Source organism: Gossypium raimondii, chromosome 12 (assembly GCF_025698545.1).
Source record: "Gossypium raimondii isolate GPD5lz chromosome 12, ASM2569854v1, whole genome shotgun sequence".
NCBI lineage: Eukaryota > Viridiplantae > Streptophyta > Magnoliopsida > Malvales > Malvaceae > Gossypium > Gossypium raimondii.
The window spans coordinates 6,345,777-6,368,738 of NC_068576.1; the positions used below are offsets into that span (position 1 = coordinate 6,345,777).

At 36.0% G+C, this 22,962-nt stretch overlaps 2 protein-coding genes and 1 pseudogene across 2 annotated transcripts; 1 reads left to right on the top strand and 2 right to left on the bottom strand.

Annotated features, from left to right (window-relative positions):
• The first annotated feature begins 263 nt into the window (after positions 1–263).
• Positions 264–2,462, top strand: LOC105763041 (ras-related protein RABA2a). The gene is made up of 2 exons (XM_012581077.2): positions 264–534; positions 1,830–2,462. The coding sequence occupies exons 1-2, from the start codon at positions 370–372 to the stop codon at positions 2,310–2,312; spliced, it is 648 nt and encodes a 215-aa protein (XP_012436531.1). The 5' UTR covers positions 264–369; the 3' UTR covers positions 2,313–2,462.
• A 210-nt stretch (positions 2,463–2,672) lies between these two features.
• Positions 2,673–6,314, bottom strand: LOC105763042 (ras-related protein RABD1). The gene is made up of 8 exons (XM_012581078.2): positions 6,149–6,314; positions 5,967–6,039; positions 5,707–5,754; positions 5,554–5,601; positions 4,434–4,505; positions 3,688–3,843; positions 3,326–3,429; positions 2,673–2,974 (listed from the first exon to the last, which is right to left on the bottom strand). The coding sequence occupies exons 1-8, from the start codon at positions 6,160–6,162 to the stop codon at positions 2,884–2,886; spliced, it is 606 nt and encodes a 201-aa protein (XP_012436532.1). The 5' UTR covers positions 6,163–6,314; the 3' UTR covers positions 2,673–2,883.
• A 9,366-nt stretch (positions 6,315–15,680) lies between these two features.
• LOC105763043 (probable serine/threonine-protein kinase At1g09600) lies at positions 15,681–20,987 on the bottom strand (annotated as a pseudogene).
• Between the last annotated feature and the right edge of the window lie 1,975 nt (positions 20,988–22,962).

The following is a 22,962-nucleotide window of genomic DNA, read 5'->3' on the forward strand; positions in this document are numbered from 1 at the left end:
AGAATTGAGTGAGAGGTTTGAATGATGGTGTGCTTAGTGCTTGGAACAATTGTTATGGTTGAGGAATTGTGATTCAATTGAGGTCTATGAATCATGATTTGTATCAAATTAAGTACAATTTTTGAAGGATGGACTTAATTGATTTTTTAATTATTTTCAGAAAGGCTTACTTGAATTTTAACCAATAATAATAATAATAATAATAATTAAAGTTGAAACATTTTATTGACAAATTATAAAAATCTGTCCATTGTTTTTTATTTTCTCTCACAGATCCATCCTTCCGTCCCTTGGAAATACAAAGGACTTCTCTGCTATTCTCAATTTTTATCCTAAAACGCTTAAAAAAAAAAAAAACCAACTAAAAAGATGGCGAGGAGACCGGACGAGGAATACGATTACTTGTTTAAGGTAGTACTAATCGGCGATTCTGGCGTTGGAAAATCTAATTTGCTTTCTCGATTTACTCGGAACGAGTTTTGCTTAGAATCTAAATCTACCATCGGCGTCGAATTCGCCACCCGCACTCTCCAAGTAATAAATCTCCCCTTTTTCTGCTCTTTTTTTTCGTTAATTTATTTGTATATCTGTAATGAAGTGTAATTTTGGTTTACTTTGGATGCTTGGATTTAGATCAATTATTTCCCGTTCTTAACGTGCGGTAGATCTGATTCGTTCGTTGTTTAATCGTTCTTTTTAATTTGAATTTCAACTGCTTTACTTTCAAAAAAAAAAATTCTCCAGTTTTTTCTTGAACGTATGATATTTTAGATTGAGCCAATCAGTGATATAGTATTTGAAAGAAAATGGAGTTCACTCCTGATTTTGATAATCTTTAGTATTGAATTGTGTTGAAGCTATGTGAGACATGAATAAATATGTAAAATTTTTCTTTGATTGTGAAGGATTTGATAGACGCCTATTTGGCGGTGGATTTGAAATAACTATATATCATTAAATATTTGTTAGTTAACTGAAATGAAATTAGGTGGTTATCTATTAAAATATATGTAGTTCATTTTCACGATCTCATCAGTTCGGACATTTGAATCAAGTTTGAATTTTAGAGTCTATTTGAATCCGCTCCCCGGCCCGAACAGAACTAATCCTAGACTACAAAACGAATGATGATACTTGTGGTTATACCTAAAAAAAAAAAAGTGTGGCTGCTATCGGATTATGTGGCCGCTGGTGAGTTTAGTCATGAGTTATCAGCCCTTATAGGGGATGATTAAAGGGCAACAGGTTCCTGGCTATGCTAATCCATATTTCTTGATGGAAAATGTGCGAGTTTTCTTGGTTAACTGATATTTATGACTAAAGGGTATCTTTTTAATACCAAAAATGTTGAATGGTGGAATAAGATATTAGCTAAATTTAATTATTATAAATAGACATTTTAGTTCTCGTATGAAAATAACTGTAAATGCTGAAAAATAATACATTGTTATTTGTACTAACTTGGCTGTTATGATCAAACAAGGTTGGAAATGTTCATCTAAATCCAAAGTCGCAACCTTTTAAGAGCTGAGTTGCACACATGTCATGTTATTTCGCTCAGTCTACTTGATGGCCTACCTTGTTACAACTAATCTAACATAAAGAAGTTTAGATTTTAGTCTTTTTGCTTCTCTCTTGTCGGAAATGACTGAAAATGTGGAGTTGGTCTTTTTTACAGAGAGAATATAGCTAATGTCCATTTCTTGGAGAAAGCCTCGAATGCGTTTCTGGTCTCTCTGTTTGCCTTTTCCCCTGCGTGTCAGGCATGAGAAATACGGTTACGGGTCTGGTTGTTATAAGTTAAATGTTCTTAATACAGCTTCTTTCAGGTTGAAGGGAGGACTGTGAAAGCTCAGATATGGGACACTGCTGGTCAGGAACGGTACAGAGCAATAACCAGTGCTTACTATAGAGGTGCTCTTGGAGCTCTTCTGGTGTACGATGTTACCAAGCCAACGACTTTTGAAAATGTGAGCCGATGGCTGAAAGAACTCAGGGACCATGCAGATTCTAACATTGTAATTATGATGATTGGGAACAAGACTGATCTGAAGCATCTCCGGGCAGTTGCCACAGAGGATGGTCAAAGCTATGCCGAGAAAGAAGGCCTTTCATTTATTGAGACATCTGCACTAGAAGCAATAAATGTTGAGAAGGCTTTCCAGACCATTCTGTCTGAAATATACCGCAAAATTAGTAAGAAGTCACTTTCTTCAGATGAGCCAGCACCAGCAAGTGTTAGAGAAGGGAAGACCATTGATGTTGGAGCACCCGAAGCCAACACCAAAAAGGCTTGCTGCTCATCATCTTGAACATGTTACAATTTTCATTCCTTTCTTTTGTGTAATCAATGTGTTGTATTGTCAAGACATTCTTGTTGTTGCTATTACGTTATTTTGTATCATTACAAACATTTGAACTATTCATGTTCTTGTGTTGTTGCAAGTTTTTGATTATTTTGACATGGCTGTAATTACCATCTCCTCTGTTAATGATCTTAAGGGGGGTAATAATTTTCGACTGTTTCAGATACCGGGATTTTATCATCATTTTTGTGAAGGCTTACAGGTTAAACATTGAAGGTTTTGCACCCACTAATCCTCAGTTTTGTCACTCATGCATTTCCTGTGGTTTGAATCTTTTTGTCCTCGTGAATACCAGAATATTAGGAATTACTAATAATGGTTCCTGCACTCAAGTTCAGTACTTCCAACATTTTGTTTTTCAGCAAATACGGTATATAATCTAACGAAAATATAAGATACAGAGGAACATGCATTGGTACTTCAACTTACACAGAAAAAGTTCAAGTAGGCAGCATTTTAGTTTCTGAAACATTCATATGATATGCAACATGTTTACGATCTAAAAGAGTTCCGGCTACTAGCCACAGCAATTGTTCTTCTGTTCGATCGGTTGTCCCTTCATTTGAACAGTTCCGGCTGACTTGTTCCCAGTTGGCTGGTTACCCATTCTACATAAAATTGGATAGAAAACCAGATAGGTAAACTTCGTAATTAAAGATATGACATATAAAAGAACTAGAAATAAATAGAAAGTGGAGATTTTAGACAATAAATAATGTAAACATCTTATGAACGTCTGGTGAACTCCAGACTAAGCTAGCAATGTGAAATCAATTATTAGAAGCATGATCATTACATTAAATACTCTGTGGTGCATTACGAACCTATTGGTGGGTGACCATGACAATTGTGACATCTTACCATAAACAACATTCATTTAATAGCAAATAGGTAAAAAGATTATGGATTTTGAAAGGAAAAAAAAAAGGAAAAGTACGACAGAGTGGAACTCATTGTACTTTTTCTTAATCTCGCCAGCCATGGTTAAGAAAGCCTGCTCCACATTGATTGAATCTTTAGCACTTGTCTCCAGGAAAGGAATCCCAATTTCATCTGCAAATGCCTGTAGTTCAATGAAGAACAGAATTGCAAATTAATCAAATTATGATTTCCTGCAGTAAATTATATCTAATCACCAGCTGTAGATGACAGTAGTGTAACCAAACTGTTATCTTATCCATTCATAACCATCGAGAAATTTCAAGAGGACCAAAAGCATCTAGAAATCTCAAAGAGATTAAAAACCTTCAAGGAACACCCCGGGTAAACAAGACAATTAACTGATGATAACTGTCCCAACATAAAAAATAACAAAACAAACCTTCGCTGTCTGCGTGTCGACAACCTTGTTCTCAACTAAATCACATTTGTTCCCAACCAGAAGCTTACATACACTGTCATTAGCATATCTGTCAATCTCGTTCAACCACTGCTTGACATTGTTGAAGCTCTCCATCTCGGTAACATCATAGACGACCTGTTGTAATACCAACAAAAGGATTCTGAGACACTTAACAGGGTCAGATATGAAATAAGAAAGTAAAATGTTTAACAATAAAAATATATGTTCTATGTTCTTTAACATGCTAGGATTTGATTTTGACAATTTTTTTTTTATAAATTTCAGGGTGTTCAAACAGCAGTATGGACTTATATTCACCTAGCTGACCAATGGAATCAGTAAATGGGAGGCAATTAGCAAGAGCTACAGTGAACATTTCTGTCACACATTCCTGATTGGAAATAAATTTACACACCCAAAATAGAAAATTCAAAACAGCAGTAAAAAGCCAATAATATGTATGTTTAGTAAAGCAGGCTCCTCCTCTTTCACCAAGTTGAGAATTTATAAATAAGGTAGTTTTGGGCTCACATTACAATTAGCATGACGCAAGAACATCCAGAATATTGACTGCAAGTTAATTATATTTGCAAGAAAGAAAATGGATATCAATTAGCAGATAACCTGATCGTCATATTTTCTTGAAACACATCCCAATACCCACCCTGAAGGTCTAGTTGGGATAAAATTTTATGATCTGAGATCAATCAGGTTCAGTTTCTTACTATTATCCCATGAGCTCCTCGGTAGTAGCTGCTAGTAATAGTCCGAAAACGCTCCTGTCCAGCAGTATCCCACTAAAAGAAACAAGAGCAAAATGTTACACATTAATTGAGAGCCAGTGAGAAAGGGGGAAAAACTTTTAGAGGAAAGTGATGCATGGCTCTTCCGTCACTAATTTCTCCCAACATTAGACAGCCATGGTCAAACGTAAGAAAAGTAATTAAATTGGATTAACTAAACAAACTTGTCCTACAAACACCTTCCTAATGGCCACAACTAACAACTCCTGCATCAGTTATACAACTAAAGTCTCCATTTCTGGGGTGAAAGTACTTGTGAAATCCCTCTATTATAGGGACTAGACCAAATTAATCCCTATACTATTAAATGGATCAATTTAATCCATGTACTGTTAAAAAGAATCAAATAAGGCCAATTGCAATAAAGTTAACATTTACTGTTAAAAACATAACATGAAAATTATTTTTTATCATTTGCAATTCAACTCCGGACAAAATATTTCATTTGCAGAACCATAAAAAGCTTTCATAATAGTAACTTTGTTAACAGTAAATAACAATTTCTAACAATAAATGTTAACTCTATTGAAATTTGGACTTATTTGATTTTTTTTAATAGTACAAGGACTATATTGATCAATTTAACAATAGAGAGACTAATTTGATCCAATCCCTATAATAGAGGAACCCGCTAGGTACATTCACCCCAATTCCGGTGTATCAAAATTAAGTCATTAGATTATGCAAGCCCTTCTTGGTAGGAAATTGATATATGGCACTATCTTCTCTCAATCATTTACAACTAAACCATCTATATATAAAGCCAAACACTAGTAGCAGCCTTTATTGACAGTTGGGTCATATACTCGTATTCTTCTACCAAGACAATAATTTGACACGGGACTCTCGCAAGCCCATATGGCTTTCCTACATGACAACAAAATTATATAGGGTTGTAAATTTAGCGACATTCAAAATTTTTTTGACCATAAATAACTTTGAAAGAATGAAAATATCAGCTTAAATTAAAGAAGATTGGAAATGCAATGTAATTGGCTTTGAAAAGTAAATTACATTTAGTAAAGAAACATATTATACTCACAATTTGCAGCTTGATTGTCTTGCCGTCCAACTCCACTGTTCTGATTTTCTGAATATAAACAATTATGTAAATTAATTTTCACATTTTTAGCAGATGAAAGTATGAAACAACTTCCATTAAAAATATTTTTCCAGCAACGAAAAAAAAACTCACGAAATCAACACCGATGGTACTGATGTAGCTATCCACGTAAGAATCATCCTGGGAAAAAAACAAAGTAAAAAACACTTAATATTCATAACCCTAATTACTCTAACATTAACCTTAAAATCAAGTTCATTACTCATTCTTCTTCTTAATTTACAACAAGAAAGAGGGGAAAACCCAAAAGGCCAAAACCAAACCGACAATGTAAAAAATCGAAAATAACAACTGAAAAGCAATCTAAAGAATAGAAAGAAATTAAAATTTACAGCAAATCTGAGAAGCAAGCAGGATTTTCCGACGGAGGAATCGCCGATAAGTAGAAGCTTGAACAGATAATCACTGAAAACCAACAAGAAAGAAAAGTTTTGAAATGAAATGTGAGTAGTAATATATGGAAAAATTACTGATAAATGGAAAGAGAAAAGGGAAGAGGAAATGGTGGACTCACTATTCGTTACTCATGATTGAATCGAAAAGGGGAAATTTTTTGAAACAATTTCAGAGAAAGAGGAAGGGAAAGCTTTGGCCGTCACTCTATCCCCTTCTTATTGTAGACAAATTAAATATTAAATATTCTTATTTTTATTATATAAGGGTAATAAAACGTTCCAAAGGCTTTGAAAGCCTTCCAACAAATTATTATATACGGACACCCATAATCTGTATGGTAAAAATTACCTATACTAGTATCTATAATTTTTCCTAAATTGGCATCATCCTCCCATGCAATTCATACTCGAATCAGGTAAGTCATTCATTCGTGAATTTTATCAGTTTCACGGGTCTAACTCATTTATAAGATTCGATTTAATAAATTATTACAAAATTTATAAAAATAAAATAATATTTCAAAAATAAAAAAAAAGTTTTCAGTTTATGAGTTAATCGATCTAATACCTCTCTTAAACTGGTTTCTCAACTAGTTTAACCAGTATGATAGACCGATTCGATCTTGTTCAAACAACCATACCTTCAATTGAATTCTAACCCAGCAGAGAATTTATAAAAAATCTCTCATTTTTACAAAGTAATAAATAATATTTTGAGAGCAATTTTATTTTTCATATAAACAAAAAAAATTATTTACGCATAATGAAATTTAAACCTAAAACATTAAAATTTTTAACAACTCAATTTTGGCTAATTTACCAAAAAAAGCCAATTTTTTTAAAAATTTGCCGAAATGGGCCGGTTTTTTAATTATTTACCGGATTGGGCCATTTTTCCCGAAATCGCGTTCACGTCGGTAGCGATGTTAGGTACGTGATGAGACATCAGCGTCACGTCGGTAGCGACTGGCGGCGTGGAGGAAATCGCGTCCTTGAGGAAGCGATTTCCTCCATGTCGGCAGTCGCTACCGACGTGACGCTGATGTGATCGCCACAATGAAACAGTGCTCAACGGTCAAAAATTGACTGCTGCCCCCCAACGGTAAATTTTTTACTATATAAACCCCACCCTTTTATTTTCACAAACAAATTCAATATCAATTTCATTAAAAATTCTCTCAATTCCTTAAAAATTCTCTCAATTTCCTTCCAAAATTCTCTCAAACTCTCAAATTCCTTCCAAAATCCTTTCAAATTCCTTCAAAAATCTCCAAATCCATATTAAATTTTTTTCCCATTAAATTTCATTTTTAAGAAAATTTTAAAATTTTTATTTTTTAAATGATTTTAAAATTTTAATATTTTCAACAATGGCGGATCATTGATTCGTCTTGATAGGAATCACATATCGGTGGAGCAAATGAACATGGTAAGTATTAAATTTAAATTTTAAATTTTATTTAAGATATTTTTATTTATGTATTTTTAGATATTTATTAATTTATTTTTTGTTATAAAAGGTGAAGATCGTATTGGCATGCAATATTCGAATATGCATGCTCCTCCATCACCGTTAGTAGAGAACTACTATGGAAGCGGATTTTGGCACGCGTGGCGATGGTAGGCCGGGATGCAAGTTGGAGCCAAACCGATCGGTCGTTGATCGAGAGGTGGAGACGAGACGCACAAATTTCATCTTCCATGTGGAGAGTGCACTATCACTCTAGAAGATGTCCATCTGCATTTGGGATTGCCGGTGGGCGGGCACCTAATGTAGGCCTGCCCAATCTAGCAATTGGGAGGCGGTGTGCTACTGAGCTTTTGGCGCCGTTAGGATAAAATGAATGGAGGTAAGGTGGAGATGGGTTTGTTACGTGCCACCTTCCCGGTCGAATGAAAATTCAACCGAAATTGAAAGAATCCGATATGCTCGAGCATACATTCTTCAAATAATTGGAGGCTATCTCATGGCGACACGTCACTTGAGCCGTGTACATCTAAGGTGGTGCTAAAACTCGTTGATTTTAGAGCAAAGGTGAATTTAGTTGGGGTCTGCCGTCTTGGCAACATTATATCGGAAGATGTGCGGGGCGACCAAACCGAGGAGAGCAAAAATCGGAGGTTGCCTGTCACTACTGCAATCATGGGCACGGTTTCGCTTTCCATTTCTACGTCCTCGAGTGAACCACCCATATACATTCCCACTCGTAACGAGGTAAATTTTATATTACATTTTTAAATTGTTATGTAGATTTTGTAAGAATAAAAGTATGCTAAAAATTTATTTAATTAGGTGGAACCATCCGGGAAGTTATCGTGGATTACCGATGAACTTGAAGATATACGGCTTCTATTGGAGCAACGGTCGGAAGCGTAGTAAGTATTATTACAAATAGATATTTCCATCCATTCGCTAGTGGATTGATATTTAGTATTTAGTATTATGTATATATGTAATATTTCTATCATGTTCATGTAGTTTCAATGGACACCATACGAGGATCCGTGATCCGGCAAGTAATCCCGGAAGAGTTTTTACAAAATCTGAACGCTTGGCACGTGAAAGTGGTGTTGATCAACTATGCAACCGTGGAGCCCACCGCATGCATGAGTCCTCTGACGGTTTGGATGTAGATAACCGATCCCTGCGGACCCTGAGGAGTTTGACGAGCACCACAAAATCGACATTTGGTTGTTAGGTACGGATTGGCCTAGATACTGGCCAGTGTACATGGAAATGTGGGAAAATCGTAATGAATATCTACCTACTCGGGAACCAATCATCGTTCCCGAGTTAGCGTCGTGCTCCGAATACATGTCATGGTTTAGGGCCCATGGAAGCCGATTTACTTTACCGAGGAGAGCGGCGGCAATTACGTGTCGGAAGGGAAAGGCGCGGGCCTCTAAATCCAAGGGGACAAGACTACGAGGCCAGCCCCCCAACGAGGCCCAGACATTCACTCGGTTCATCATCAGCGGCCATGCAATCACTGTCCCCAACAAGAGCACCGACGCAGTCACCTGACGCAGCAATTCAACAGATGATACCCACGCATTCACCTTTCCCTATGATGCCAGGTATGTTTCCTAGCCCTTATATGTACCCTAACCCGTACATGTATCCTTTTCCGAATCCTATGGTAGGTTGGAGCCACATGCCCGAATCAGCTCCATTTCCTGTAATGCCGAGCGGACCACCGATAATTAGGCCATCGGCGCAGGAGGGGTCCCAATGGGGGCCGTCGGGGAACTCTCCTTTTTACCAATCGCCAGCAACACATGGCTTTCAAACTCCGTCGCCGTTCATGATGCAAACACCTCCACATACACTATTCTTTGAAGGTGGATCATCGTCCTAAGTCCGACAAGCAGATGCCGAATCGGAAGAACAACAATCACCACCCGAGGAAGAACAACCGCCGCCGGAAGCTAGAGGAAGGAGGAATTCAGCGCGTAACCGTCGACGGCCGCCATGTAGAACCGAATCCCCCAGTCATAGACATTGATTACCGTATTAAAATTTATCCTTTGATGTAATGAAATAGAAGTTTATGACGATGTAATACACATAGAAATTTTTCCGAGTTATTTTGACATTATTTGATTAAAAACCCTAACTCTAACCTAATTTAATTAAAAACCCTAACCTAATTTAATTTAATTAAAAACCCTAACCTAACTTAATTTAATTAAAAACCCTAACCTAATTTAATTAAAAACCCTAACCTAACTTAATTAAAAACCCTAACCTAATTTAATTTAATTAAAAACCCTAACCCTAACCTAATTGACTGGCTGTTTCTCGGATATCCATATTGTTCCGTATTCTAGTGGAGAAAGGTCGACCCTTCGGCTTGCGACACAATTCTCTATCCGGTAACAACTTAAAAGGAGCAACAGATATGGGTAGCCACTTACGTTCATCTGGGACCGGTGGGAAAACGTGTCTCCATACGTTGTACATGTTTTCTAATTTGTACACTTCGTCCACATAACTCAACGGATCCAGACGGAGTTTCTGACAGGCTGCAATAACATGAGCGCATGGATAACGAAGTGCATCGAACTTCCCACAGTCACAAGTCCTGTTTCGCAAGTGTACACGATATTGCCAGCCAACAACGCCTTGGTGCGGTATGTCGAACTCCGTCATGCGAAACCATAAATTGTCTCGATCGTGACACACAGCGTGCATGATATTTGCCCTCGCCTTCGCCTTGTTAATTTCTTGAACTATCTTACTGCACCATATATGCCCACCCTGCATCGCTCGCATAAGTTGTCGCCGCTTTGGAAATAAGCGCTAAACGGAAATATGTCTCTCGCACAATCGTTGTTATCGGTAGATGGCGCGTTCCTTTAAGAACAAAATTTATACATTCTGCCAGGTTCGACGTCATATGGCCATATCGTAGGCCTCCGTCGTATGCTTGTGCCCACTGTTCGAAACGTATATTGCAGAGGTAGTCCGCCCCTTCTCCGTTTTGGGATCGCAAGATTGCCAACATCTCGTGAAAACGATCTTTATTCATTTCATACCCTACCAATATAAGAACATAGCGAATATTTTATACCCCTTTTACCAATAAAACTAATTCAATTTGACAAACGAAATAATACAGTTATACAGTAAATACCCATGTTGGTCACTTGTCGTCGTTCCGTCTTAGATGGATATTGCCTGTAGTAGTTCAAGCAACGTGTCTCGTGCAATATCTATGGTGTGTACGCCGCCACAAGCTTCCTCTCGATCAAATGCAGCTAGTATACTGCGCCCGATCCGAAATAACACAGATATCAGGTTGGAGGCACACATTTCTCCTTAACCTAGAGAGAAAGAAATCCACCATCGACGACTCCCGGTGTTATTGCATATGCAATTGGAAGAATTCTCCCACCGCCGTCCGTACATCGCAACCAATAGCCGATGAGTATACCTACCGAACATGAAGGTACCGTCAATTTGTACCAACGGCTTGCAGTACGGAAATGCGTCTCGACATTACTTAAAGGTCCAAAATAGGCGTTTGAACACTTGGCATTCACGTAGCAATCGGCCGTTGTAGTACGCATGTTCCGTTTCAAGGTCTGTAATGGCACCTGGGACGTATCTCTCTAGCACCTGACACCATTGCCATATTTTATTATATGAGGCGTCCCACCCACTATGCATATTCTCCAATGCCTTTTGCTTAGCTATCCAAGCCTTGCGGTAAGAGGGCGTGTACCCCATTTGGCTACGGATATTGGCAATTATCACCCAAGATCAAGTCCGAGGATCCGCTTATCGTAGGCGATATCAAGCTAGCCAACATAGTGAATCCATTTTTGGATGATCTTCAAACACCTACAGAGGAGGAGTACATTAAGTAATGCAACATTGGAAAATAAAATATTATTCGACACATTCAATCATGCACTGCAGCACATGTATGTGGACCTTTGTACTTTTTGATCTCCCACAACCCTGTCCTCTTCCTTAACGAGGCGACGATTTTCCATGAACATGTGCCGTCTTGCACCGCACACTTCGCCTCAAACTTATCAGATTTTGATTTAACGACGTGGTAATTAACGCCGTTTTTGATGCTATGCTGTTTCAAAGCACCAATAAAACTATCCTTATTGGTAAACTAATTACCAACTTCAACTTCACTGAGATCTACCCCCGAACTTGTACGATTACGCACCCGGTGTGGTAGATCTGAAAACTCTAACGCATCATCTGCTGACAGATCGACATTGTGCATGTGGGCTGGAGGTGAGTATGCTCTGAATCGTGGATTTTCTTCATCATCTGCACTCATATCACCATCTTCACCTTCTGTTGGAATAGGCTCTGGTTCAGAAAATAATCCCACCTCAGCACCATCCGGCCTGGGCTCTCGAGGTGGATCCACATCGGAGTCACCTTCTAACCTACAATCATCTGCAGCGTACGACATCCCCTCACCGGTTGATGTCGTAGGTAGTACGTCATCCCTTCTTCTGGGCATTTGATAACGTCCCAAATTGGATGTAGATTGCCATCCAGTAGAACTTGATGCAGTTCCCCAGCTCGTATTTCCAGCGTCAAACGTCGAGCCACCGACGTAAATGTCCCATCCATCAACAGAGTGTCTTGGGGGGATGTGCATTCGACACTGCTACCGAACATGGGATGTTTCGTATTTTGTAACACGCTAACCGAGTGTCAGCCAGGGGTCGTGTATACATCTCGAACACCAGACGGAAGTACATCAGTTGGCGACGTAAATTGTACATATAACTCAATATAAGTTGCTCCGCTAGCAAGATGAGTCTGCACCATTGCCTCCAAGCTACGAGCACCTTTTATGTCGAACGAGTCATATGTCACCGGATCAACAGAAGAACAAAATCGATACGTCATTGACAGAACTTTCATTGGCGTGGTTCCGAAGATTTTACGCCTAATTCTTTTACGGAGTTCTGTCAAATCTATGTTTTGGCTAAATGACAGTCGCACCGTATTCTCCGACAAAAAAGCAACACCATTCTCGGTGTGGCAAACCTCACTATCGTAGTAAATAACAGCACTAATACGTTCACTCATTTTGAAACTCTAACTTTCTTAGCCTCTCTAAAATGTTTCTGCTGTGAGTTATGCATTCTAAGAACATTTTCATCTAATTTATAGCCTCATTAAACTTGTTATGTAGCAAAATCGCGTCCTCGAGGGCACGATTTGACACTATTTGCTCAGAAACGTCAAAAAAAATTATTTCCTACATGACCAACTGTAGCGATATCGCGTCCACGAGGGCGCGATTTCACAATTTCTTCTCATATAGCATCCTGGTATCAGCGATTTTATACTATTTGCTCAGTAAAAGTAAAAAAAAAATTATTTCTTACATGACCACTGTAGCGAAATCGCGTCCACGAGGCCACTATTTCACAATTTTTTCTCAAATAGCATCCTGGTAGAAGCGGTTTCCCACTATTTGACCAGATACGTCAACTCGAAAAAAAAATTTCCGACACCCCTAACCCCTAAAAAGTCTGCACCCTAAACCCTAAAAGCCATAAAACCCAAACGTAAAATCAGCGTCAAAATCGCGTCCCCGGTATGCAGCGCCAAGTGGCGGACATCGCGTCCACGTCGGTAGCGACCTGGCGGCGAGGGAAATCGCCTCAAGGACGCGATTCCCTCTACGTCGGCAGGTCGCTACCGACGTGGACGCGATGTCCTCATCACGCACTCGACATCGCTACCGACGTGGACGCGATTTTGGGAAAATGGCCCATTCCGTAAATAATTAAAAACCGCCCATTTCGATAATTTTTAAAAAATTGGCTTTTTTGGTAAATTAGCCCTCAATTTTACCATTTAAATAAAACCATATTTTGTTATTACATAAAAATTTTTAAATTTGTTACATAAATTCTATAATCTAGTACTTAAAAAGATTATATAAGAATTAAGTTTTGCTTAAAAGATAAAATTAACATTTTAAAAATCATAATTTTTTTTCAAATACGATGGTTCTTTTATTGATTTTAAATTTTATTTTTACTCAAACAATCATCATTTCCTAAAATACTTTTTTTAAACATACTGTTGTCGATTTTAGTGAGAATGTTTACACAATCAAAATTTTCATGCTCCGTTGAAATCAGAATAATTATTATGAAATGATTACAGCATATTAACACTTGTTGGTGTCAAGCTCCTTTTAAAATATTTAATATTTAAATGGTAACAATATAATTTAATTTTTAACGAATGAATATAAAATTTAACCTTAAATTAAACATATATTTGTGTCGAGTTTTAAATAATGATTTGTTAAAGTAATTTAACTAATCTGAATAAATTTTAATAAAAATTTAAATGGACCTGAACACTCATTTAAAATCCTAATAAAATTCTAATTTTTTGGATAAAATAATCATACATTAAATATTAATAGCATCCAGCATCATAAATTCATGGATAAAGATTATCAAAATATAAAAAGCAAAATATCCATACTAAGTGCGAAACTGAATTACCAATACAATTAACATATGGAAGGAAATAGAGGTAAGACAACTAATGATGTTATAAGCCTCTAAAATGTGCACACCATGGATTCACCCTCCATCACAACCTCATAACAAAATACATTAGTTAAAAATAATAATTAAAAATATCATCAAAATATTAATTAAAAATAAAAAATTAAAACAATATGAAATAAAAATACATTAATATGCTTATAAAAATAATGGATCCTCATACTCAATGATGTAATTGCAATTATCTAACTATCTAACCAAAGAATTAATTTGTTAAAAAAATTAATTAAAATTTTTAAAAAGCTTAAAGCACCTTGAAATAAAAAAAAATACAAATGTGTATAAGAGAAAAATCAAAGCCAAGACTTAAGGATAATAGCATTAACATCTAACCATTTAGCCAAAGCCAAAAGCACATTCAATTAGAAGCGTTTTTTGCCATATCCATTGAATCGACTAATCTGGGAATTATGATTAAAAATCAACATTTTAAGGTAATTCACCCCAATTCCATTATTCTCATTTAATATTAAATGCACATGATTGGGTACTGAAAATTACACTTTCACCTTTTTCTCGACATAATTAATTTATTTACAATATAATCCTTATGCTATCAAATTTTTTCAATTTGGTCTCAAAAGTGATTTTATTACGCTAATATATAATCTAATTTATTCTCATACCAATTAGTGACTAATAATTCACATTTTCCCATTTTGATCAAATTTACACTTTATTCCTCAAACTTTTAAAATGTACAATTTAATCCTTTTTACCACATGCTCCCTTTTAAAATTCTTTTTATTATTTCCCATTCTCCCCTCCTTAAAAATTTTCATTCTCAAAATTTCATCCAGAAAGTCACCGAGTAACTCTCTTGATGCACTGATTCTTTTTCCATAATTTCTTATTACTTGCTTAAGGCATCAATTCTAATTTCTTCTTATTTCCTTGTCAATACATACGATCTTAATCCCAATAGTTATTGGATTGTGCTAATAGTTAATCCATTAAAACAAATAAAGACTTGCAGTGAATCCAAAACATACAGGAATGAGTTTTAGATTTCGTATCACAAGTTCCGAGTTCGTATCCATACATAAAGCTTATCAAGTTTCAGACTCAATTTCTTTCTTACATATCTTTAGACTCATGACACATCATCTCTTCGGAGGATTCCTACTATCCGAGGTGTTCATCTGTTCAGATTGCACTTAATACTCTCCAGGTCTCCCGAACGGATTAAATCCACATGACTATCTTATGTCGGAAGAAATCACAACACCCATTTAGTACTATATAACCTTGTAGGGTCTTTACTAACACTTATGGCATGAGCCGTATAGCACCAAAACCACTCACTCTCCCTAGTCATGCTCAGCTTTTCTTAACGTCTATTTTTATCAACCACCTCATTTTTGGAACAAGCCTTTCATGACTCATTGTCACAACAGGGTAGTCACGGTGGATTTATGTTTGGTGACGACTTTCTCTAGAATTTTTGCCCTAACTGAGAATTCTTTTAGTTTGCTAATGTCTCTAAAATACAACATAATAATAACAATGATTTAACTAAGTAAGCCCTTTCATATAAATAAATAATGAATGAATGAATGAGTTCATCTTTACATGTAAGAATTCTATCGACAACTAACCATGAACAAATAGAATTTGAAAGAATGACACAACAATACTTTTTCGGAATTTTATACATTTCTTAGAACATTTTGGACTGCTAACATATACCACACACCATTCTCTATTCTCCCATCTTTTTATTTTGTTACAGCTTCAGATTGAAATGGGATGGAATAGTTATTATCCAGCAGTCAACTTGAAATCCATGGCAATTTCATGATTACTGAATATCTTGTGGCAGCAAGACTAGTCAGACCTCCAAATGTAGTTATTCTTTTCCCTAATACTTCAATTGGCACTCTGCTCACCACCTTCTGTATCAAAATAAAGCCCGTAAAAGCTTCTTTTCCACCTTTCGCCAACCAATTCAGTTTGTCCAATATCATCCAAATTGCCTTTTACCTGTCTTGTCTAAACGAGCTTTGCGGACAGCATCTTGGATCTGTCTCTCGTGCTCTTTGAGCATTTCGTCAAGGTTTTCTCCAGGAGGCATCAATGGTCCAGAATAATGGATTCGGTTGTTCGGGGGAACATAAGCCTGGATTAACACACAAAAGTAAGTATTAGTGACTCACTCCAGACAGATGAGATATTAGGAAACGTTATAAACTATGTTCTTTGCCAAGTAAAAGCTTCTAGCTTCAAATTTTTGCCAATTTTTTAAGATATGGCAATCAGATAAAAGTTTTGCATCCAACGATCAGTTGTCAGAAGAATGGATATAGAATCTGCCACTAAAGGAAAGATATATGATGTCTAGGACAAAACACGTGATTGATAAAACTGTCCATAATTCTCTTACCACAGATGATTCCTTGGAAGACAATAGTTCATCCATTACAAGTGAAACTTTTGGCCTACCACGTAATTGATGTGACCATTCCCACTCTTTGGAGGAGCCAGAATTATCCAGATGGTTACATCTGTTGCCAAGACACTCCTCTGGCCAATGTGGATTTATGGTATTTTCTTTGGTCATATCAAACCGTGAACTGCCACTAGCTGCAACCGAGTTAGAAAATCTAGACAATTCCGCTGCTCCACGATGAGCATTTGCCGTCTGAGCTCTCGGCTCTTCAGTATTCCTTGAAGAGCCAAATGCTTGAGCAGAAGCCTTCACAGACTCAATCTCATTTGCCTTCATACTCGGTGAAGACCCAAAGTTGGCAGGGGGCAATGATCGGCCAGAACGAGAGTATACAGCTCTTGCCGTTCCTTTTGGAGGTTCAATAAGGAAGCCGGCACTCCCATCCTTTTGAGGATAGCTTACTCCACTCACACTTTTAGCATTGAAATGTCCTTGCCGCTTCTGTCTCAAGCAATACAATAAATATAAGTCCCGATCAAGGGGCTGACTTCCATTGAGAAAAGTTCAAACACCATAGTTACATACTATCATAATATATGTATTATGCATAAGCAAATAAATCTCACAAGTTAGAAAGTACCTTTATGGATGCTCGTAATTCAGCATTTAGCTCTGGGACTGGAACAGCTCTAGAAACCTTTCTAACTGAACCATGCCTACGCAGTTTCCCACCAACTGCTTGCCTGGTTTTCCAATTACCAAACAGGCAGGACAATTGTTTTTGTACTTTATCAGAAAATTTTAAAGAACGCCCAAATGACAAATTCACAAAACTTCGATGAAGAATAACAAATTTTCAATACAAATAGCAGAAAAATACCTTCTGGATTCATCATCTCGAAGCTTGACATCAAACTCCTTACTAGGTGGGTACTTAGGCAAATTAGATGGACCGCAGGGAAGAGGATTTGTTGTAAAGAACTGGATGAAAAATTCCAGAGTTAAAACAAACTTACCAAAATGAAATACTGTAAACAAAAAGAATGTTAAGATACAATGATGAACTACCCAGCAGGGCACAAACACATGTTGTGCAATACTATTCCCTAGATAACTTTAGCAAAAATGTCATTTCTCAAGTAAAATGAAAACCTGATGTGTACCAATATACCAACAAGCTGGATATCTGAAACACCCAACCATATGTGGAAGATTACACTATTAAAGATCATAAATAATGGCATCCCAATTGAAGGTAAAATGCTAAGGAATACCAAAAAAGAGTTAAAATGCTAAGAAAGGCTTCTTGCTTATTATACAGATATTTCAAATTCCCAACTAAAACATGAAGAGTTCTCTTATGAAGATTGTGAATGGTAGATGTCAGAATGCAGTCAAGCCAATAAGCTAGGAGCCTTTTCTCATCTTGCTTGTATAAGAAGGAGGTGCCACCTTTACTTGTTCTCAAGGAAAAGTACACAAAGAAGCAGTTGGACTAACAAAAAGATTGATCCCAAAAAGAAGTACATGTAAATAATAAGGTGATAACTAAAAGAGCTGTCATAACCTAGATAAAAATGTATGACTTGGAGGGAATATAGCTTTACCTCACTCTCAAGTGCTGAAGAAGCAGTTCCACGACACTCAGGTTCTATTGAAGAAGAACCTCTAAAAGGGCCAACACATTGGTAGGGAAGTCCTTGAATGTCTCAGAAACACAACGTTTATAAGGATGCTGAGGTTTGAAAGTAGTTGCATGAGGCAATTTTGATCTCTTCCAATACTCTTCGGAAGGTGATCCACAAAGTTTGAAGATTTTATGCATCTGCTCAACCTACAAAAGATAAATGTTGAGATCACCACACTCCAGAAATGTTCAACTGTAGGACTAAGTGTACTGCACTTGGATAGTTCTATCGGTAAATTCTGAACATTTAGACAATTCTAGTGTAGACAATACATTCATTGTATGTTCATAATTATGTCATGCCAGTGAAAAGTACGACAGAAATAACAGTTCATCAGATAATGCATGCTCCAGTAAATTTTCAACTAAAAGTAAACCACATCAGCTCTGTGGGTACGCACTACACCAACAGCAATGCCTCCCTCTCCCCTGCAGACTACATTAAAAGCAAACACTGACACAAAACAAACACAAACTCATACCTCTCTCCTGAAAGAGCAAATAATTTGACACCTACAAGAGAAATGAGGTGACAAGTAAATTCACAAAGCCTAATCCCTAAATAAGATCATAGTTTTGGTCTAAGCAATTCTATACCTTGATCATAGAACAGTGCCACTATGCCTGCAGAATTTGAAGCAAAATAGTCAATTTGCTGTATGGTATGACTTGAAAGTCTAGCTTTTAGCATCCTGGTCTGCCAGTTTCATAATGTGAAAAGAAATGCAGAAGTCTCTTTGCATGTATATTTTTCCATTCTTCATGCATGTTCACCAACATCCACACCCACAAACACATACAACTATATATATAGCCATGGATGCATACAAACAGTAATAATTCTACTAGAGGATTTATTTCTTCTAACATAAGAGACACTAAACTTCATCAGAAACTTGATGTACAAAAGAATTTCCAAAATACGGGTCAATACCCCCAAAACTTAAATAAGTACCTCAGTTCTTCCAGGCATGATAGGCTTTCCAGCAAATAATTCAGCAAGAATGCAACCAGAACTCCACAGGTCAACAGCAACTCCATAGTCTGTAGAACCGAGCAAAAGCTCAGGAGGGCAGTACCATAAAGTTACTACACGACTTGTTAAAGTCTGCTTCTGGTTGGGACGGAATAGTGTTGCCAGTCCAAAATCACCAATCTTGAGGTTGCCATTATAATCTATCAAGAGATTTGCACCCTTGATGTCACGGTGCAAAACACCTCGACTATGGCAATGGTCAAGACCACGAAGCAGCTGTTGCATATAACACTTGATCTGCAGAGATAACACATAAAATTTATCATTTGAGCACAAACAACTAAGTTTAATGCTTTCATTTGAGTTAAAAAAATGAAAAGGGGTATATAATTCTTCAGAAATCAAATAATGGCACACTATAATGGAAGTTAGACAAACAGCTACCAAGTGTAAGTAGCTAATATCTGAAGATTGGTGTTTACACCAACTGTTTTGTATTTAAGCAGTGAATGCTAACAAGTTTATGCATCATGCCCAATATGTACAATCAAAAACCAAAGAAAAGCCACAGTTCAAGATGTAGTAGAGTTCTTTTAAAATAGTGTTCTTTACCATCCATATATTGTTTAGAAGCCCAGAAGATCTTTATGGTTATTTGAACAACATTAATGAAATAGTCAAATAAACATCGAAGATGAATATACCTGAGCCTCAGTGAACTTGATCCCAGGTGTTGCCACAAGCCCTGCAAGATCATGCTCCATGTATTCAAATATAAGATATAAACTTCCAGACACCCTAGAACTAATTAGACCTTCAAGCTTCATGACATTAGGGTGATCAAGCCTACGTAAAACAATAATTTCTCTCGACATGAAGCAAACACTTTCAGGGTCCATATTAGCAAATCGCACTTTCTTCAAGGCAACTATCTTGTTTGATTCAAGGTCGCGAGCTTTGTACACACTGCTGTAAGTACCTTGACCGATCTACATTATTAGCAGGAAGTCAAGTTGTGGAAAAGGAAAAAAGAGTCAGTAGGCATAAAAGATTGCGACAATAATTCTAAGAGCTACATTAACAAAACATACGCTCAGTTTAACCACATACACTAGCTAGTATATAGAATATAAATTTCAAAGCAAGCATATATAAGAAAAACACTAATTTCTGAACCATTTAATACAATTAGCACTAGAATCAAAACTATAAATGAATTAAGAAAAGGTAAAACCAATTTGTAGACCTTTTCCAACTTTTCAAACGACTCAGCCGTTCGAGGTATCCACCCATTGATGGCTTCTCCAGCTACAGCTGCAAGCCAAGAAGGCCAGCCAGCAACCACCTGTGCACCTTTCTCACCACCAGTGACATCAATGATCCTGGAAATCCTCATCTGGTTATGTCCACTCCTGTCCCCGGCCTCCATTGACAGGCTTTGCGAGTGGGATGGGGTCTTTTTAGGCCTCTCAACAACAGACAATACAGTCTTCTTTTCGTCATCATCAGAAGAGGATGCAGCCTGAGAAACTGCATTGTCCTTCTTAGAGAAAACAGGAAACCTTTTTGCGGTTTTTGTTGAGTCTTTGTGGGCCTTGCCTTTTTTGTGACGGTTATTTTCGAAATATTTAGTTGATCGATTTCCTTTCCAGCAAATGCAACCCATGATTTGAATGCTTCATACAACAGGGTTTTCTTCTTGTGTTGTAGGATTCAATTCAATGGCCCCAGAAATAATAAGGTCCCCGGTATTAGAACCCAAGTTTGTCCACAAATGCAGGTTTCGAATTGAATAAGGAAGATCCCAAAAGGCTTATAGTACAATCAACAAGAACTCAGATCCCGAAATCAATGAAAACAGCTAGGGAAAATTGTGCTGTCGAAATTTGTAAAAAGAAAAATAGAATATGAAGTTAAAGTTTCATTAAATTACAACTCTCACCTAGGGAAAATTTACTAAAAATATTTTTGGGGAGGTATTTGAGAATTTGAAACACTTGGTTTTTACTTGGAACAGTCTTTTTTTAGAACATTCAAAATTTCAGTTCTTACCAAAAAGAGAGATTGAAATACGGGTCAAAGCATCAAAAATAGCCCTTAATATGATAATTTTGGTTATTCAGGCAGAGCAGCCATAATTTGATCCTCTCTTTTTTAAAGCAAAACCAGGTTGTTTATTTTTATTATTTTCTACAATACCCAAATAAAGAAACTATTATGATAAACCAGAGGAAGAGCAAATAAGGAAAGTTGCGCTCTGTTTTGAGCCAAGAAAAAGGAAAGCATTGTTGTGTTTTCTGTTTCGGACATGGGAAAACAGAACCAACAGATCTCTGCTTCACGACAGTGGAGGTTTGACTTTGACTTTGACTTTGACTTTGGTCTCCGCGGAGAAATATCCTGAGTGATAGAGACGTGACGGAAAGGAATGAGCTGCGCTAACCTAAGTTGGTATATACTTTTGGCCCAATCCAAACCAGGGTAATAATACAATGTCAGTTATCTTCTCTGGTATCACGCCATTGAATTCTCCTCGTTAGATTAAAATGGGGTGTGATTTTTGAAAATATTAATTAAAATCTTGAGGGTTCACTATTTTATTAAGAATTATAATAAATTTCCAAAATTCTCTCATAAAATAAAATAAAATATAAATTTAACATTTTTCAATGATTGCTTTATTATTAATTTTAAAAGTATATATTTTATTATTAATAAACAAGCAATTTAATATTTCATTTTAAATAAAAATAAATTAATATATTTATCTCATTAATATATGATTAAATTGAATATAAATTTTAAACATTTCAAATTTATTAAATTAGAGTATAATTTAAAATTTAATTCATTAGTATCTAAAAATTGTGAATAGGGAAAAGTAAGGCATAAAAAGAATGGAAATAATAAATAAGAGAAAGAAAACATAAATTTTAACTTTTCAAGTATACGTATTTTCCCGCCAATATTCAAAAGAATCACATTCTCATATTTAACAAAAGATAATGGATTTAGCATCCTAAACGCAAGTGCCACTCTTATATCAATTGAATTTTTAAAATAATTATTTTCATCATGCTAAGTGTATTTTTAAGGACAATCGTAGGTGATGTGATGATATAACTATTAAAGACATAAAAATTAATATATAATATGTAAGTTTTAAATTATTTGATACATATAAATTAATAAAAATTAAAATTATATTTAAAACAATAAACTTATTAATGAAATGATGAAAATATCTCATTATTTATATAAACGTTTATGGTTTATTTAATTATTATTTACATTAGTTTCGTAGAGCAGTAATTATTTTAATGGCATTCGACATTTAAATTTCTCTAATGCTATTTTATAAGTTTATTTAAATAATTGATTGTTTTTACTTATTTATTATATTGAATTATAAATATAATTTAAATGAATTAAGTAATTAACTTATTTTTAGTAATGAGATGTGAACGAAAAGAAACATGCAAGGGCTAGGACCGAAAATATATATACACATTTTATCATGGTAAATTATATAAGTAGTTACTCAATTATGAATTTTTTGTCACCTCACTATGAAAAGTTACAAAATGATCACTTAAATATTTTTTTCCTTTTTGGTCACCCAATTAGGGATGAATAAAACTCAATTCGACTAAAAAAATTAAAATTTTTTGAATTTTGAGTTCGAATCAAGTTGAGTTTTCGATTTTTAATAATTCGAATAAACCGAATACTAAACTATAATATTTTATATTTTTAACCCAAACCCCTAAATCTTTTTATTTTTCCCCTAAACTGAATA